The sequence below is a fragment of the Grammomys surdaster genome, unplaced genomic scaffold, assembly GCF_004785775.1.
Source record: "Grammomys surdaster isolate TR1022 unplaced genomic scaffold, NIH_TR_1.0 139, whole genome shotgun sequence".
NCBI classification, from domain to species: domain Eukaryota; kingdom Metazoa; phylum Chordata; class Mammalia; order Rodentia; family Muridae; genus Grammomys; species Grammomys surdaster.
This window is the reverse complement of record NW_021604597.1, coordinates 4,613,857-4,634,715: the sequence shown is the minus strand read 5'-3', so window position 1 is coordinate 4,634,715 and position 20,859 is coordinate 4,613,857. Positions and strand designations below refer to the sequence as shown.

The 20,859-nt window shown below is 38.2% G+C and overlaps 1 protein-coding gene across 7 annotated transcripts in view; it reads right to left on the bottom strand.

Annotated features, from left to right (window-relative positions):
* The window catches only part of Trpc4 (transient receptor potential cation channel subfamily C member 4), a 165,324-nt gene that overhangs the window by 118,689 nt on the left and 25,776 nt on the right, over positions 1 to 20,859 (bottom strand). For 4 of the 7 annotated variants that reach the window (XM_028763574.1, XM_028763577.1, XM_028763578.1 and 1 more), the window contains exon 1: positions 10,472 to 10,849. In XM_028763574.1, coding sequence (XP_028619407.1) covers positions 10,472 to 10,849 — 378 coding nt within the window. Of the gene's footprint in view, positions 1 to 10,471; positions 10,875 to 20,859 lie in introns of those variants that run through there. The other 3 variants (XM_028763575.1, XM_028763576.1, XM_028763580.1) reach the window with 1 other exon arrangement.

Genomic DNA, 20,859 nt, shown 5'->3' with positions numbered 1-20,859 from the left:
GGAGTGTGGATGTTCAGGGGGAATACAGATATCTTTCAGAACCGGGTATCAGCTGGGTGAAGGTTCAGGGGACAAGTCACTATGACTCTGCCTATGACTTGCTTGTCCTTATCTAAGTTGGTATTGTCTGCCAAGGCTACCTATTTACAAGGTCTATGACTTCTCAGGCTTATAAATTTCCACAAAAGCTGTCTGTATACATTAGCTTATAGCCATCTGTTTCAATGTTTTTCCACTGAGACCCAAGACTTGGTGTTAGTATACATGTATGACAGGCCTATTGCTGATTTTAGGGCTATGGCTGATTTTAGGTCTTCAGTGTGTAAGCAGGGTTACCCCTGACATCTCCTCCCTTCTCTAAGTATAGAAGGGCTGTGGCAATTCTAATCTTGCAAAGGCGGGGATAGAGGCCTGACCTCCAGTACTTGAAGGGGACCTTGTAATGGCTCCAGTCCCCCTGTTGTTGTCCAGTGAGGCATGAGGTCCATACCCATCCCGATGTCTTTTTCCTGAAGAGGGGATACTTTTGACATCAACCCCTATGCAGTCAGGCTTGTCCCTCAGGGAACCCAGAGAGATATTTTATCTTTTATTTATATTCCCTTGCAGTGCTTAGCCTCACAGCCTAAGCAAGAATTCAGATCACCTGTCAGAGGGGGTTCTGGGTAGCCCCTCTCTGCTTGGTCTAGGGGCAGAAGTCCCCCCTTTTAGGTTGGGTGGAGATGGGTTTTGGGAACACCCTGTATAAAGTAACAACCTCATCTTGAGTCTCGTGGTCCTCCATAGCTAACTTATGATAATGTATCTGAATAGGTTTTGCTACCAAATTATTTATCTGTTGTATCACAGAGTTAGTATGCCTATTTGAGGGCCAGGGAGCAGCAGAAATAAGCAAAAAGAACCCAAATAATGGTCCCAAGATGGGAGGAAATAGGGTTGACAACCTTGGAGAGGCTGAAAATCAATTGTTGTATCAGCATTCATCTGTCTCTTTCTCTCTCTGATTTTTCTTAGGGCCTTCACTGACCTATTTCATGCTCTCTTTAACCCTCCTTGTCTTGTCTATGTAAAGGCAACATTCTTCTTTAAGGGTTGTACACAGTCAAGAGCTGTGCACAGCCTTTTCTATTGTAATAGAGTAAATCAAGTCCAATAAGGATCTTTGCGATTTTAGGAGGTCTCTTCAGACAGTGAAACGAGGGATTTCTTCAGATTAGTGATGTCAGTCTCTAGCTGTTTGATGTTCTTGTCAGTGGCCCTTCAAATGTCTGAGTAGTATAAGTTCGGAGGCCAGAATCTGGATTAGAACTTCTAACAGCAGACATCACAGGTGATCCATTTTTACCTGGAAAGCCAGTTAAATTGTTTTGGCCTCTGTGTCAGTAGTTTTAACCAACTACCATGGATTGAAAACCGTTAGAAAAATTAAAAATGGCCTCTGAACTAATATAACTTTTTCCTTGACTTTTTTTCTAGACAATACAAGAATTTATCAGACATTAACATTAGAGTAAGCATTGTATTGGCTTTCTGTTACTGTAATACTTGCCTGACATATCAATCTATAAAAAAAATATGTTTCTTTCAGCTTACAAATTGGAAAAGGCACTCATTTGGACCTGAGGTGAGGTGGCACAGCATGACGTCATGCTAGGAATGTGCATGTGATTGGAGTTAGCCTTCACCTCCCATGGAATTGGTGAGAGCAGAGAAGAGGAGAGGTACTTTCCCAACAATCTGAAGACCTCCCTCCGGGCTCCAACTCACAGTTCCAACCACACCATGATAGTTCTACAGGCAAAGGACCGCACCTTTAACATACATACAGGTCTTTCGGGAATTATAATAGGTATTGTGATTCCCTGCATAGAGTTTGCATGCAAATATAGACCTTTGTCTATTAGGAATTTGGGTACTCACAGGCTGCAATATCTGGAGGAATCCTGACAATAAGCCCTCTTTATATAATTGTAGCTAACTATTCCAGTTAGCCTCTCTTTATCAAAGGGCAGAAACAAATCTTTCCACAGAGCTTGCGCTAAAATTTTCATAAGGTAAAGATCTCAAATGGTCACAAATTGTTCTAGATCTGCTGTGAGGCTCCAGGATAATTTTTAAATACGTTATAAGCTCAAGGAACGGCATAGCAGTTGAGAGTACTTCTTGGTTTTGCAGAGGATCCGAGTGCAATTCCCAGTACCCACATGGTACTCATGTACCATGTACTCATGGTGGCTCACAACCAGAATTCCAATTTTAGGGCAACCTGACACCCTCTTCTTGCCTCTGCAGACACCAGGCACATGTGCATATATATGGGCAAAAATAAAATCATACACAGAAAATAAAATTCAGAATATAAAGTCTAAGTATAGTTTTTCTTATTTTTATTTCCTTATTCTTGATGTCACTATACACAAATAAGGTTTTACTTGCGCATTGAATTAGTTGCCGATAGATAAAATTTAATCATCACAGTAAACAAATCCATGTGCATTCCCTCAGAGATTCCAGAAGCCAAGAAAAAATGTTGTTACTAGGTTACACATGAGACAGGATGAGAATTGGGCAAAGAAAAAGCCAGTCAGTCACCCATCTTCACCTCATTTAAGTGAGAAGAGATTACACATCAAGTAATATGTTTGCCACCATCAACCTTTCTCAGTGGCCGGGATCTGTCTACTCCTTGTGTGGGAGTGAACCTTAAGCTTGTTGGTGCTCAGAGCCTGTGATCAGGCATATTCGTCCTATGGTTGTAATAAATGTTTCAAACTATATTGGTGTGGAATGTGAACATTGAGACTTTAACTGATGTATAAATTGAATCCACAAATTATGACGATGAATATGAGGACAGTTCCTGCAAGCTTAGGAAAGTGAGCCTAATTCTAATTCTTCCTCTGCCCACGGCTCTAATATTAAAGCAGTAACATCCAAGTTGGAAGGGCATGTTCAAGCCAATGGCTGCACATTCTGGCCACAGTATAGACTTTTCTGATTCCTACCTCTGCTTGTGTTAAATGTATTCAGTTACATCCAATGGCTCATTTTTAGTGCTATATTAGTGAATAAATTCAATGAACAAATTCTCACAGGAATGTGTGTGTAGATTGAATTATGACTTTTAGCATGATTTTACTTTTATGTGTGTATCTCCTTGTGCATCTGCATGCATGTTTGCCAGTGTACATGACGATGCCTGGGACAGCTGGAAGATGGTGGCAGAACACATGAACTAGAGGTATCCGTGACTGCCAGCCACCAGGTCTGTTTGTTGGGAATGGAACTTGAGTGCTGATAAGAATAGCCAGTTCTCTTAATCACCGAGCCATCATGCTGCCCTAATCACAACATTTTTAATAGGTTGGAGAACTTTAGTGATATGTGACCTCCCCAAAGCTTTTCATCACAGATCGTGTTTGATAGACTATGTTCTGAGGAACAATTAGCATCTTTTGATGGACATTTTAATTAAATTAAGTATAGTGAGCCTAAAGTGCTTCATGAGTGTGAGTTTATAGTACATTTCAAATGGCATTCAAGTGAAGGGGCTTCCACTGTATGTGTTCTTGTAAAACACTGTGCATGTTCACATTCAAGTATCTACAATGATTTGATTAGTCGGACTGTCAAGCTCTTCCTTGTTGTGAGAAAGTTAAGCCTCAAGTAACTATGTGATTTTCCTGATGCTAAAGATAACAATTCTATCCAAGCTTTTCCCTTCTAATCTCTTGGGACATGTTCTTAACACCCTCCAATCCAAGAATGTCTCAGTTTCTGTGCCAGGAAAGGGGTATTGTTTCTCTAGGAAATCTGCTAGGTAAGAGGAAGTGGCTACACACTGCTAGAGTTTTTCTTTTTGGAACGTGTGTTTGCTTTTCGCCTGATGTTTTTCAAAAGGGGTCAAATGCTTAACTCGGTGGGCTCCTTACATATCTGATGTGTATTGCTTTAATGCCAGCTCTGTTGTGATGTGCTAACAGGATAGAGCAAGAGAGCACATCCCAAGGGATTATGTGTAACTGCTGGCCTTCACATGACCAAGGTTACCCACCTATGATCAAGAACAGCTAACTGGCTAAAGCTACTTTATCATAGTAACAGTGTTCAAGGGCCATGCTTTAATATGATTTCATCTGAAGCTACTCACTTCTGTTCATGGTTGTCATTAACTGACTAAACAATCTATGCTCCGTGCTGTAATAGCTTTAAAATTCCCTGCTGTGGAATAATAAAACTCATTTTTTTTTCAGATCTTCAAAGTACTTGTTAATATTGACTACATTGAATTATAAAACAAAACAATCAAATAGGGAGAAGATTGTTAGCTATTTAACGCTAGAGGCACATTATGAAAATATTGTACAGCATTTTTATTGATCACTTGAAATCAGAGTTTAAATAAAGCAGAATTGTTAGCTGTTGATGTCACTAGATCTCAAAGCGGGATAAACATTTTGAAGCAGTGAGAAAGAACACCGTTTTGTGTATTTTTGATATAGGTCTCACTATAGTCCAGGCTAGCCCTGAACTCACAGTGATCTTCCTATCTTGGCATCTCAAGTGCCAGGATTATCTCGGCATGCCACTACAATGCCTGGTTTCGGTAATGACATCTGTACCCCTCACTATTTATTCTTCTTTTGTTCTTCTATTCTCTTGCTTGCTGTGAATTTTAATAGTAGCTGATAATGGAATCCTGGACCTTTGGGCTCATTTACTTTACTGATAGCAGGCAGATTCATACTATGTTCTCACTGTTGATATCCCAGACTTAACTTAAGGCAGGATTTCAGGAGAACAAACAGGGGAAGCCACCGTCAGGTGAACAATGAAAGACAGTCACAGAGTTTTCATTATACCAATGAATCTGTGCTCTAACTAAACTTTTAGGCTGATTATAATGTGGTCTACATGTAATTTAATAATCCCTGCATTAAAATCATGATTGTGGAAGGCAATTGGCTTTTGCTGAAGCCTAGTAAAGGAAACCTAATAAACCTTTCCAGAGCTTCTGATTCTTAAAACAGAAAGCAAATGGAAGCAACATAAAATATTTTACCGGTTTAAAAAACAAGTCTACATCCAGTATCCAGGGATATATTTACTAAATATCCACAGACAGTGAAAAGGGTTACATAGTTCTAGTTATTGGTATTTTTTCTGGGACATATTTTGAATTAACATGCTAATGCCAGAATTCCATTTCACGCTCTTTGATTTTTCTGATTTCATAATAGTTAATGTTTCTAAAGCCACAGAATTGTATTATAAAGACGACTGAGACTGTAAACCCATCCCCATATGCACTGGCATGGAAAGAAAAGAGCAAACTCTGCTCAGCCTCAGCTGGTTCCCTATTTTCAAATATGAACAGAGAAGTCATACATATTTGGGGATAAACTGTAAGACATTCTGGGTTACTGATCTATATACATTTATAGGAAGGCAGAGATAATATCTGGTACAATTACAGTAGCATTATTATAATCGTTTGACATGTAAATTTATAAAAATGAAAAACTTAAGCACCATTGGACTTTAAAAAGCTGGTGGGGTTAAGATAACAGGGCCACAGAACCACAGCACAGGGAGATGCAGAGTTCTCAAATCAAAAGGTGAGAAGAGAGCCAGAGGACAGCCTTCTGCCAGTCCCTTCTGCCCTTTCCCAGCACTTCACAGCTTCTAGTGACTAATGTCCAGATGCTATGGCCATGGCAAAGAGCACAGAGGGCCACAATTAACATGTACTAAGCAACCAGACTTAAAAATGGCATCATAATATACAGAATACACAGAACCAGAACATCTTTAAAAATATGTCCATTCTGTACCTTCAATTAGAACAATTGACAATCCAAATGTCTCCTCTCCAAATTGATGCTATGGCTAAAGCCAGGCCAGCTAGGTGAGTGGTTGTTTTCAAGGAGCCAGAAGTTTCAAGACTGATGACTCCTGGCTTTGCCACCTGGAAAATGTCACTCAAGATGAATCCTTTCATTTCCTCACCACTGGGAGAACAAGAGTGCCTACTTTCAGGAGTCAACATTCCTAAGAGCTCTGCATTACAAAAGCTTTCAGTCAGGCCAAATCCTAGGCACTGTGTGAACCCCCTTCCCTTTTCTTCTTTTTGAAGTAAAGTACTGGATTAGATGCCTTCATGATCTGCCCTGGGTTATAAAGTCCTTAAATTGTTTGTAGTTAAGTTTTAGAATCAATGTGTCTTCAACCTATAACACTCTAGGATCTCACTGGTGAACTAATTAACAATATTATTCTGAGGATTTTGGGGATAATGGGAATCTCCTAAAAACCTGGTTAGCACCATATAGTTTAACACTCGACACAGACAAATACATGTATTCTATGAATTTCAGCGTCCCCTAAGTCGTCAGGCCCATCTTGTGAGTCTGAGGATGCTAAAAGTGCAGAAGCACAGGTGCAAATGAAGAGTGGGGAAGCCTGTCCTGCATCTGGAGAAACACGTACTAGGGCAAATGCAGCTGTAATTGATCTGGCCTCTGAAAACATCTAGGAGGCATGTCAACTTGAAATAGTTCAAATTCACATAATCAATCAACTGACTAAAAAACGAAGATGAGAACTCATCTTTGGCTACTGTCTCTAGGGAAGAGAGGTATTACAAAGGCTAGAGAGAAGTTCAGAAAAACAAAACATACAGAGGACACCAGTGTTAGGATGCTAGCAAGATATCCAGCCCTGTAAGGAGACACAATGTGCCACCTTCACACAGGTGTCGAGAACCATGGGTTGTCTGTGCCCTCATTATACCAAAGACATCAACTATTGTTCTTTTCATTATTATAGAAATATTTTCTAAAACCTCGACATGCTGAAACCTGACTTATGAAGACCTACATTAAATACAGAAGGAGTTTTATGATTATCTTTTACTTAACTAGAGAAACTAAACCTTTTCATTAAAAACCACACTGAGAAAATTCACTTGATGTGCTAAGAACCCATAAATACTTCCAGACGATTAAAGCTAAGACATGAGAAGCTGTCAGGAATGAAAGAGATCCAGGTGCTTGTTTGCTTTCCTTACTCTCATGTATCTACTCATTCAGACCCCATTAGACCTCCATCTCTAATTAACTCTGAAGTATCAATAGTAATCAGTATCCAATCTGGTCCCCTAGGCCCTTTCTCATAGAGTCTATTTTCGCCAGTGTTCTTATAATTTCCCACGGTATTAAACCAAGCATCGCCATCTTTTCCCTTTACATGTCTCCTGCCCTCTCACACCCTGTAACGGAGCGTGTTTATGAAATCCAGTTATTTTTACCTTCAGAAAGATAGCTGGATGTTTTTCCTTTCATCTTTTCTATTGTGACCATGGTGGGTTTTTCACGTTCTTTCTCCATAACTAGAGCTTAACACCTTTGAGAATAGAAATTGCTGTCTCTCTTTAGGTTCCAGCACAAAGCCTATCTAGCTAAACCAGCAAATAACTCCCTGGAGAGTGTAATTAAGAAGTACACCAATTCACTTCAAGTCTCCCAGTGCTCATAATTGGAGTATGTCACCAAACACTGGATCTATTCCAGAGGAAAAATATATAACATGTGACAAATTTATAAAATAATAATATACAAGTATTTCAGGATCTTAGTAATTTGCTAATAATTAGTTTTTAATGGTTTTATCTTAGAACTTCTTTGTTGGCCTTCACTTTAAGTTACATTTATCAAACTTAGTAGATTATTACTGTTTCCATGCCTTAATACTTTGGTCAAGTGGCCTCAGCATTAGTATTAATATATTTTAGAATAGTTGGGGATAAATATTTATATGTACATCTGTAATTCTGTGGATTACCCCAGGACACAAAATTATTTCAATAATTGCAAGGGTTGCCTAAAACCTTTTACTTATTTGAGAAAAAAGTACAGTTAAAAATATAATTCTTACCAGCATCACATGACCTATGAATAGTGATATTCCAATTGATGTCCGCGTCTAAAAGATGTGCTGCCTAATGAAATCATGCATGCACAACCAAACAGTAATGGGGTTTAACACAACTCTCGACACATCTTTATGGACTTTTATGGACTGAACTGTGTATGTTCATAGTGACAAAGCCTCATTTCTATTGTGCAGTAGATCAGGAACTCTAAGATAGCCTGGGATTGTTCTTAAAAAATTATCAGTTCAAATTAAAAAGGACAGTTTTCCCTTAATATTCTTCGCCAAAGTAGAATTCTAAAATGCACAAATAGAAAAGGGATTCTTGGCCAGAAGCCTCATGTGAGAGACATCTTCCAGAAGCACATGGCCTGGGAAGCTTCAGAGTCTTGGCAGACTGCAAACCTTTACTACTTTCTATTAATAATCAGGGTCCAAGTGCCTGTAAGGAGCCAGGACCTACTTGTGAGATGAGGACTTAGCTCAGAAGTTGAACGTTTTTCAACAAACACTCTCATAATAGCAGGTACCTTCTCCAGACACCAGATTTCTCCAGTTTGCACAAATGGCAGTGTCTAAAGAGACACTGAAGAACCCTCTAGAAAGCAAACTGGTGAATCTCTTCAGCAGCATATGAAAAAAGTACATTAAATGCCGATTTTGTCCTATACACTTCTGGGCATCTATGGTCGTCTACATGCAAGACTTAGCACCTGATCTATGGCTACTTACACAAAACTATAAGGGAGTATACAATACAGTGTGTTGCTAGGAGAAGATGTAGACGCTTTTGGGCTATGATTATAGGCACAAATGTAAAGCCCAAAGGTGTCTAAGGGTAGCATCTTGGGTCTTCAATGTTCTCTAGAAGCTCCTGCTACTGAAGCTTTGGCCCCAGGGTATCAGTGTTCAAAGGTCAGTCTTTTGGGACGTGATTGAGGCTTTCTCCAAATGAATGCATTATTTTAATACTGGATGCATGGAATTGTGGGCTACAGGGAAATGACAGAAACTCTTGTGGGTAGCACCCAGTTTGAAGAAGGATATTGTGGAAGCCATGCCCTTGAAGGGTCCTTTCACTTTGCATCTTGGCCCTGGTGAGTTGGTGAGCAATCTCTCTGTTTCATCTTCTCCACACAGTGCCATTCTGTCTTAGCACAGGCCACGTGATATAAAGCTGAATAACCATGGGTGAAAGTCTCTGAACTGTGAGAATCTACCTTTACTCCCCTAAGCTAGGTACTTTTCAAGGCTGCATCACAGTGATGTAACTCAGCCACTTAGATAGCAGAACCTCAGCTTATACCCATTAGTCCAGACTCCTATTTTCTCCATCTGGGCAACTGAAGCCTCTTAGTGGTGTAACACTGGGGTCAAACAGTTAAGTATCTTTAGGTGCTACTATAACTTTATGCTCCAATCTCGGTTTGCTCACGTTTCCAAGGGTCAATGTAAACTTGATCCTATCAGTGAAGTTTAACAATGTAAGCAGGTAGTCCAGAACTGTATGTGAAACACAAAAAGCTGGCAAAGCAATAAGCAGAGAAGTATGACTCTCTTAGAGATTTAGTTTATCAAAGTTTTGGTTCAGTGAAGAAGGGGTGAATGAGGGTGAGGTTTGAGAATGAATCATTGTCTACAGCATCTCAGAACTGGAAAAAATGTTCCGCCGCAGTGTTCAACCTTCTAACTGTGAAGATCTTGATAAAAGTTCTTCAGGGAAGCAAAGGCAATGGAGTAGTCATAGCACAGTTTAGATACGTGATTTCTCATATGTCATCATTTTCAGACATGGAAACCTCTATTATCAAACAGGTAGAAGTTTCTAGAAGTGGAATGGACATATCTCCCATGATTCCACTTTGAAAGATGGATTTTGGAGCTATGGTAGCATCTGCAATGTCTTTGCCATTAACCCACCATTAGCCTTGATACAAGATAGCAAAGGGGCCAATGTTTGGGAAACATGATCAAACAGGCCATTCCAACACAGGAAAGGACAGCGTCAAAGCAAAAGATCCGGACAGATAAAAGATACCTTGCTTGTTCCCGTCGACACTCGCTCCATTTCTATGGAGGTAAATGCACAGAGAGAAAGCAAGACACACTGCACTGAACTTACATCTACTTTCTTTTCATAACAATCAAGTGCCACCACACCTCTGCCATTGGTAAATATGTTGCAGTCATGCTAAGGGAAGTGTTGAACTTCTTTCTAGCAGTCATCTATGCTCCTTTAAGTTTGAATTTGCATTCTTGAAAAGAAGCCTTAGGACTGTGTTAACAGACAATATCAAAATTAGATGGTGGTGTTTGCTTTTACGGGAAGATACAGCAACCCACACCATGCAAGGAGGTTAAATAGAAAGACAGTCCAACAAATTACAGTTTGATAGTTCAGAATGTTGAAATGAAATGAAAGACCGAAGGAAACACACACACACACACACACACACACACACACACACACACTCAGGGTGTTGACAAATGTAAAGAAACATTTTATAGGCAAAACAAACTGAAAGCACCACACACCCACCTGCTTCTCTCCACTTGGCTTTTTGTGGTTCAGCAATAGCTCCACGGCTCCCACCACCTCTTTTCTGATGGCATGAAGCAGCGCATCGCCAACGTAGACGTTGAAACTCAGCAATAGTTCAATTAGCTCCAAGTTCTCATTTTCAATGGCAATGAGGAGAGCAGTCCTTCCAAGGGGGTCAATGCAGTTAATGTTGATTTTAAAATAAATCTCAGCTTCCTCCAGAGATTTCTTGACGCTTGCATAGTCCCCTTTTTCCACGGCATTCAAGTAGGCTTTCTCGGAGGGTGAGAGTTCAGATTCTGCTCGGACAATCCTCAGTGGGATGCGATCTCTGTAGGGGGCATTGACATTTCTTTTGTAATAGAACTGAGCCATGCTTCAGGCCATGCTAGTCCGTCATCTCTAGAAGCACACAGAGAAAGCAAAGTGTGAGCACCAGCATGCCTATTACATTAGGCATCGTGCATGCTATCAAAGGCACAATCATTGTCGACAATAGTGTCTCTATTGATGAGTAAAAGATGCGTTTCCTTAGGTAACAAAAATACTCAGCTGCCTAGTAAACAGAGGTTAATATTTCTTTTTAAAATATTGAATTATATGCTTGTGTGTGTGCACCTGTGACAGTTTATGTGCAACACACACGCACACACGCAGGTGCTCACAGGGATTAGATGAGAGCATTGGATTCTCTGAAACTGGAGTTTCAAAGTGTTATGAGCCACCATGTGGATGCTGAGAACTGAACTCAGGCTCTTTGCAAGAGCAGTCAATGCTCTTAACCATGGAGCCATCTATCTCTCCAGGCTCAACTGTTCTAATCTAACAGTAGAAAATTGTCTTAAAATTTTAAACTAACATTAAACTGAGACCTTGAGAAATTATTTGCAAATATACATATTTATACACATACATGGATATATTTGCATATGTACATGTATGTAAACACATATGTATGTTTATGTCCAAACACATACATGTGCAAAGCATGTTAAAAATTAGAAGTCATGTCTTAGGAATGTTCAAATACACCACTCACTCTAAGTTTTGCTGATCGTGAAGCTGGTGCTACCGTTGTAGAATCCTGTCACGGTAGAACAAAATCTTCTCATGTGTATGTTGTCTGTCCTTAAGATTAACAAGTATTCACATCAAAGTTAGTGTGAATTAATGGAACTACTGTCAGTGAAGTAACATATTGAGTTTAATGAATGTAATTTTATTTTTTTCTGATCGTAAGTGAATTCAGTGAGGGATGATATTAATTGTCATGAGACTACGCAACTCAACCTAGAAAAAAATAAAACAGAAACAATGTACTATGAAGATACATTTCTCAGTTCTTCCAGCTCTGAGATGACCTACAATGTAGGGAAGGTTTACTTTGAAAACTTATTTTTGTTTGGAAGTCACAGTAAAGATTAGCTGAAGCTGAGAAAATAAATTGAAAATAATCACACATGAAATAAGCCAGTGGGAGCAGTACTGTTTCAGCAAAAAAACTAGTGTGGCAAAGTCTCAGGAAAATTTGTATTTTACATATAAATTCCGAACTGAAGTTTTCTGCACTTCATACTTTTTCAACTATTCTCTGAATACAGGCGAGTCTATGTCTATAGTATAAAATTAAAATAAATAGGTTATATAAACCACTTGCATATTCTTATTAATTGGTATTTGTAAGCCTAATGGATGTATGAGTAAATTAGCCTGATATGTATAGTGCTTTAACTGCAGATTAAACAGACTTTGCACTAACAAATGTGACCATGTTTTTAAAGATTTATATTTTACTTTTTAATTTTATATATATGTGCATGTCTATATGTGGTTATGTGCACAAGCATATATGTAGCTATACAGATCAACAGAGGACATTGGATCCCTTGGAACTAGAATTGTGAGTGCTTGTGTGTCACCCTACATGGGTCCTGGCAACTCAATTCGGGTCCTCTGGAAGAGTAGGAAGCCATTTCAACTGCTGAGCCATCTCTCTGCCTCCAAATATGATTACATTTAATAGCTTCCAACTTGAGAAACTGAAATGTTCACCTATAGCTTCTTTCTATTCATGATTTCAATGATCATATAATTAAATTTCAACCTTTGGCCTCCACATTAATCATTAGAAATTCTCCAATGTCTAGGTAGATGAATTAATAATTAAGACCATTATTTCATAATCTGCAGCTGTTTAGTATGTTATAATGGACATTTTCTTCAAGTGTCTTCATAGACTAGTTAGACTTGAGTATGTCACATCTATTAATATTAGACACACAAATTAGTTAAGTAAAGTCTGAGTGTAATTTAACTATTCTGAGGATCTTTTGACTCATTCTAGAATAAGAGAAGAATCATTTATGCTATATAAGGGCAAGGAAGCTTCAATATTCTTTAAATAATGAAAACATTGACAAATCAAAGTTCTTATGATACTACTATCTTGAACCCCCAATTAAACACTGTTACTACAAGTTACTATAAGTAGCCACGAACATAAGTTACTATTAAAATCATTGCCTTTTAAGGAAGAGATGAGCCATTTCTGCAGGGCTTGAAGTTAGCATCCAAAATACCTGGGATAGATGCCAGAGACCTCACATGCTAATTCTGCATGGACCACAGCATATATGTTTCCTACAGTATATAAACTTCTGATATCTCATTTTGTCCTTATATACAATACTTAGGAAAATATACATTTTCTTTATGTTCTTGGTTTTAATGTTTCTTACCAAATCATATATTTTGGTTGAGAAAGTAAACACAGGCTAAGATATACATATATTACCTACACATATATTACATACACATATATGATATAAAAATTTTGTAGAAATAATAATTCATCCGGATCGGGAATTGGTCAAAATATAGGAAATAATTTCATTCCATTTCTTTTGTCTAATAATACTAACAATACCATGTATTAATGAATTAGGGCCTACATTTAAGATGTCAATGGAGAAGAAATTAGGTCTTAGTGAACTGGTAGAGAAGAGACAGAAGACGAAAATTTTGCTTTAATTAAAATTTACTTCATTTGATCCAGTTTAACTCCCATAAACAGAATGCATTCAGGTACATTTTAAAGTGATACTATCCTGAATGATACTGTATTTCAGAGATAGAGTGAGTGCTGGATACATAAGAAAATCTGTTTATATATCTATAGGAGGAAGAAATCAACCCAGAACGAAGAATGAGTGAGAAGATGAGAAAGTCTTAGAAAGGTCTTTCATTTTTCAAGCTCTTGGATTTAAAAAAAAAAGAGATAACGTACATGAAAAAAGTGCTGGGCATGCTTGAAATACAATTAAAGTTTATATAGATTCTATAAAGTTCAAATATTTAAAGTGGGATATTGACACACTGCAGTGGAGCATAGCTTTGCTGCTAAAGCCTTAAAGAACAAGGAGATTGTGTAAGTTTGCAACCCAGAAACTTGGCCTTGTTGTTACTTGAGATGCAGCGTGTGGACACAGGAGCAGTGGAAGGAGCAGATAAGGCTGATTGGGCTCCTAGGCAGACACACTTATCAGCAACTGCAGACCTGCCACTCAATGATGGGAAGTCGGTAAAAGAACAGGGCACTGAGAGCAGAAAATATCTTTAACCAAAAATGTTGAATAAAGGCCTGGTACACAATCACATCTCCAAAATGAGGTTTTTGGAGCAAAAGAAAAATCTGTTCACCAAGAATACAGAAATTCGATATCTTCCTTCCTTCCTTCCTTCCTTCCTTCCTTCCTTCCTTCCTTCCTTCCTTCCTTTCTCTCTCCCTTCTTTCCTCCCTTTTGCCTCCCTCCCTTCTTTCCTTTCTGGCCCTTTATAAATCAAACAATTCATTCAGGTTTCAAAGAATTAGCAGATTCTTTAATCTGTTAATGAAGATTAACAGTTGAAAACTTAAATCTTGCAATATAACTTTTGACATTCATTTTTCTTAAGTATCTTAGGAGATCTGAGAAGAAAATAGAGTTGTGGTTTGATATCAACATGAAAAACAATTTACAGCCATAGGTAAGCAGCAAACTCTAGGTATTCCTGGTTCTGAATTCATGTTCCCTGAAGGATCCGCTTTGTTCTGCAGTGTAATTATCAGTGAATGTGAATTTCAAATAAGACGAAAGAAATGAATAGCTATCTTCATTTCCAGAAAATATTGCAAATGGCAACATGAATATTCACCATTGACATGCATATTTTCATATGTGATTCTGTGCTTTAAGGAGAAAGTCAGCCATGAGTCCACAGGCATGGGACGCTACTTCACATACTTAGGAATTTGTTATGAAATAGCAGCAGCAATAAAAAAAATACACTTTACTAACTAAAATATTATGACATCTGAGGATTTTAAAGAGAGAAATAAAGATTACTTATTTTTAAACTTGAAGACTCTTAGGATTTAATAGGGACCAAACTTGAAGCCAAAAATTGAATGCAATTTTATTCCATGCATGGAGGAACACAGTGGAGAAGTTATAGTTACTTAGCTGCCTTTTTATCTTCACAGTCTTAGGGATATATCCCTAATCAGAAATCGATGTAACAAAGGCTAGATTCCACCCTGAGAGTTAAAGCATATCCATCAACTTCCTTTTCCCCTCAAGTTGCAAAGAAGTTCTCTCTCATCTTGCTCCAGCAATGAATCCCACTGTCTCTATTTTCACTTTCCTAAATTCTTACTGTCACCTCACTCAGCTGCACTGGCTTCTGGAGCAAGCTTCTCTAATGCTCCATCTTCCTCATCAACACAACCTCGTCCACTGGCCCCTCCTTTCTTTGTATAACGTTGAAATGTTGATATGGCCACCACTATTCTTCCTTCTATTGATACCCTTCTTCCTGTCCTATTCTAGTCATTTAAAATTCCCATGAAATGAAAACTTATGCTATAAAATACACTATAAAATCAACAAACACACACACACACAGATAATATATATATGTGTATGTCAGTACATATGGTATCCAGTAGTCAACCATATGTAGCCATCAGCTCATAAATAAACTCAAGCGGCCACATTTCCTGTCAGTAGCATCCCTCTCTGTAACATCAGCTTACTTCACCTCCTTGTCTCCTACCTTTGAGATGGACCTTGCTTATAATATCACTGATGCCCTAAATACCATGGGCATGCTCTGTCTATAAGATGCCTGTCTGGTTATGTCATTGTGCCACTGATAATCTCTGGATAATCGGTTTCATTGACAGAAAACCCTTTATTTATTAAAGTCTCCCCTGGACCCAATTTTGAAGACTGTCCATAGCAAACCCTGTTTTTGCACTGACAAGAATGCCAAATTACTTGGCTACCATGACCCATGCTTCTTTTCCCTATGTGACTACTGTTCTTCCCTTTGAGCTCCTTGCAACTCCTGCCAAGTTAGAAAACATTAACCAGAATACCTCAACCTCTGAGAATTCTCCTTTTTTTCTCTCTCTTAAAGTAGGACAATGTGACCTTTTCTTTGAATGCATGCTTCACAAACCTTGTGGATTCCTGAGATTTAGGATTGTCTAAAATGGGCATACAGATTGCCACCCGTAGCTTTATATCAGGGCCCTACATTTGTTGAATCAGAGAACTGCCTTGTATGTCTTGAAAGCTATACCTCTGCCATTTTAAATAGTGAAATGCAATTAAGTGGTCAAGTGGTTTAACCATTTGCCTACAGTTGGTTTAGCACCGTTAGTCAGCAACTAGGAAACAGTCTGCACAATACACTTCCTTTTTAAATGTATTGTTCTTCTCCTCATAGTTTCCTCTCAAGGTCTTGTTAGTTACACTCAGAAGTATAATTGTGACACATAAATTAAGATTATGTAATTCCTAACTCTGGAAGATGTCTGTCATCTCCATGGCCTAAACATATGGCTGTTTAGGGAATAAGATTTTTACCAGTTGTTGGTCCTTGGAGAGGAATATGGGGACAGAAGGAGAAAGATAAAATACTATAGGAAACAACGTGAATATCATATTCAAAAGTAGAATTAATGCACCAAGTAACAGAAAACTAGGATGTGCGAGTTCACCTCTCAAAAAGAAAAACACAAGATAAGAGGAAAACTTTGAGAATAACAAATTATTAAGGAACTATTAATTCTACCATGGACAGCGAAGACTCAAGCAAAGCAGTGATTGGGTTTAGGAAAGCTGAAAGTCTTATCTTCTGATAAGAGATGGAAGTTAACAGGAAGTGAGATTAGGAATCAAGTGACATTATGCACAGAATGGGATGCAGAAGGGAGGACTGAAGTAATGGAGAGTGGACCAACACTTTCATAGTTATCACAGAAGTCAGCTATTTCCAAATAAGACCTAAGCAGGCAAGAATCTACACACAGGGTACTTATGGACAACTTACTGTAGACAGAACAGTTAAAAGGGGAACCAGGTCTCTGTATGACCTACAGCAACCTGCTTGATTAGGAATAGACATGTTCATACTAATTAGCTCTTTGTTCAGAGAAACACTGCCCAGGAATTGAAGACTATAAAATAATAAATAATATCAGTGTTTCATTGCTCATGCCCATAAATTCTTGCATATTTGTGTATCTAAGATAGACTTATCCTTATCCATGCAAATGGCTCCCCTTCTAAATAACTTTTTGCTTTCATTTTTTTCAATATTTTCATCTTGTTAAATTCTCAACCCTAAATCATTATGCTACAAATTTCACAATCCCAATCACTGCCTGTCCTAGGTATATTTTTGTTTTGGTTTATTTTTTAATCAATTTGACACAAATTGGAGTTGCCTGAGAAGAAGAACACAGTTGAGAAAACATCTCCATAAAACGGGCCTGTAGGCAAGTCTGTAGAGCGTTTTCTTGATTAAGGATTGCTGTGGGAGGCCTCAGATCACTGTGGATGGTGCCACCCCTGGGAAGGTGGTTCTGGGTTCTTTAAGAAAGCAGACTGAACAAGCCCTGAAGAGCACACAGTGTTCCTCCACAACCTCTGCTTCTATTCCTGCCTCCAGGTTCCTGCCTGGGCTTCCCTCAATCAACCATGACTCATAATACAAAATAAACCAAATAAATCCTTTCCTCTCCAAGTTGCTTTGGATCAGTGTTTTATCACAATAATATAAACCCTAATTATAAGGGCACTATCCCCCATACCTTCAACGTTCTACCTTACACTATCTGCACCCAGACAAGAACTGTTATACATACTTTGCTCTGACAACTCCTTGGTTATTATAAATTTTCAAGCCATGCTCTCCTTTACTTCCCCGAGTTCTAATTAGGAGTTTTGGTTTATTTGGAGATTAGATGTCAAAGTTCTGTGGAATCCCAAGCATGAAACAGCTGAACATCCAGGTTGATATCCAAACTCTTAACAGCAACTTTTGGAAGCAAAGCTGTAATTTGATTTTCTGTAAAGATGAAGAGTAAGAAAACTAGTTCTTTTTAAGTACAATTTTCCATTTTATTAAAACTATTAAAATGTGTTACGATAACATTATTCTCATGCATATGGAGATTGGTTAATTCTTTTGTTGGAAGACCACAGAACAGAGCTCACTTCAGGGGAAGGGTGGACGAGGAAGGTAAGATAATTTCCTATCATTTAAACAGTCAGGATACTTTTGTGAAATTTAATGCCAGAATCCACATAATGCTATGAGACATTGTCTGCTATGAGATTGCATCTTCTATATATGTCAGGGAAGCTGCAGCTACAAAATCGACAACAATATGGTCAACTCCACAAGACCTGCACAGTGACAATAGCATTCAACATGCCGACATGGATTGGAGAAAATTTCACCCATAGATGAAGAGTTCCAGACAATCCATGGCTTCTGAGGCAGGAAGAATCAGTTTTCTACAGAGATTAGAGCCTAATAGGCTATCCTAGACCCAAGTGCTCAGCCCTCAGTGCATACAAACAACTCCAAATGGGCTCAGAGGGCTGTGTGTGTGTGTGTGTGTGTGTGTGTGTGTGTGTGTGTGTGTAACTAGAGAGGTGGGAAGAATATGTAAATGATATCTATGTAGTACTCATGTATGAAAGTCTCAAAAAATTAGAAATTAAATTTTAAAAAAAGCACTTTCATGTAATGTTCAATAATATCTGCTGAAAGGGTGAAATATATTTGACTATCTATATCTAAAAAGTTTTACACTAGACAACGACAGTCAACAGTGAATAAGAGCAAACTTACATTCCTAAGGTTTAGGGCTCCTGGGAGGAGCTCACAGAAATGCTAAGCACAGTCATTATAAATTTTGGCATGAGTTTTAGTGGAAACAAATGGTGAGATGAGCTAGAAAACTATGACAGAAAAACAGAGCCAGAGAGCTGTGTTAGGTGAGGCAGCTGGGGGTAGCCTATGTGAAGAAAGAATCACAAACCCAAGCCATGTAAACAAAACTGTAGACAACCATTACACTGAAGGGCATGCTAGCAAGGAGACAGAGGCAGAAGGAACATAAGAAATTCTAAGATGTATTCAGAGAACAGAAGAAACTGAAACTAGACAGTGGCCTGAGGCTCAGGAGGATAGTGGAACTTATTCCAAACCCCATAAAAAAGCTGCAGAGTCTCCAGATGGAGGAATGACATAGTCCAGTTTCTGATTTTGAAGATAACTGATTGGTCAAGAACTTAGCATAAATAGAGACATGCTAATAATAGGTGCTGCTATGGGTCCATAGGATTGTGGGAAAATGCACCCCTAAAGGGAGAATGCAAAACTCCCAGACCTCAGTACAACAGTCATAGAAATGTAAATGCCTGCTTTGGTTTTATGAGTTTATTAATGTTTTATCAGTGCTCTAAGTATGAACATTTCAATTGGCTTTACCCTTTTATTCCCTATCCTCTGAGTTTTCATAATTGTGTAGAATACAAAAAGTTTCAGGAATATATCTATATAGTTTTAAAATAAAACATGTATAATTACTTATTTTTCATAACAATTTTAATGCTCTAGAAAGTGATTCCTAGCCTAACGAGTGCCTACTTGCTGGTGACTTGTTTGTACTTAAGGACCTCCTCATTTATAGTAACGAAGCCCAAATAACTCTAAGAAAACATTCTGAATGCAGGCGGTAGCACATTCTGTAAGTACAAGATCAGACGAGGAAACATAAAATAGCCTCTCCCAAGAATGACTTATTTGATGACACAATATATCCAAAGTGAATCACCACACTCAGATCTGTAGACAAAAGCTGATCTCTTGTGTGTATGTGTGTGTGTGTGTGTGTGTGTGTGTGTGTGTGTTTTCATGACTATAACTCATAATAGCCCTTTTCTCCAAAACAGAAAAATAAATCCTTTTAGTAAAGGAAAAGTAACATAAAATGCTTGAATTTGGAGGCACACATGCACAATTTGTATGAATATATATTTCTGAAAAATTGCAACACTTGTGCCAGTTAGGATACTCCTGGAGATATGAGGTGAAGATACCATGCAGCTTAATTCTCACAGGCAGCTGAGATGGTGTGCAGCTGAGTACAAGGCAGACACAGGGAGAGGACACATCAGTCTGATGATGGAAACACAAAAATGATGTTGGGATCACTGGTTAGCAGCTTTGGAAACTGTTCTTCTACAGCATCACTGAAAATGTGTTCTAAATCGGCTTTAAGTTATATGCTGGAAAAAAAACCAAGTGATAGGCTGGGCAAAGGGCAGTCTCTCCTGTTGATATGGAAGGGCAGGAAAGGACAGCTGCAGTCTCTCCTGTTGAAATGGAAGAGAATTCTATAGAACAGCATGAGAAAAAATGATTATGAGAGACTCATGACAGGCATACATACCATTAAAAAATTCTTAATATTACATGACAATAGAACACATAAAGTAAAATTTTAAAAATAAGGAATGATTTAAAGTGCATTTGACAGACAATTTTGCTCAATAGAAAAGGGAAAAAAATTCACCAAGATTCAAATAGCAAACTTAATAACTCCCTCTGAGAAAAGGTAATGCAAATAGCAAATATCCTTTCAAAAGTCTTTCAGCTTCAATGATCTCCCATGTCTGAGAAGTTTATCAATAAGATAAAATGAAGTGTGCTCGGATTATAGACAAAAGAACATCAAGTACCAGAAAGAATATAGAAGACACACTGTAAAGGAATTAGAGATATATGTATTGGTCTTTTGAAAGGTTCAAGTTGTTTACCAAGAGTACTTTTCTCCCACAAATCTGCTTTAGAGTTACATTTTACAATGCAGGCAGTAGATGCACTAAAATAAATGTGAATGTTATTCACTGTTGGAAAAAAAACCAGGCACTCAAAAGTACTAATCACCAGCTAATCAAACCATGTATTGAATATGGATTTAATGAAATGTCTTCAAATGGAGTCTGGAGAGACACTCAGTTGTTAAAGAATGTGTATTG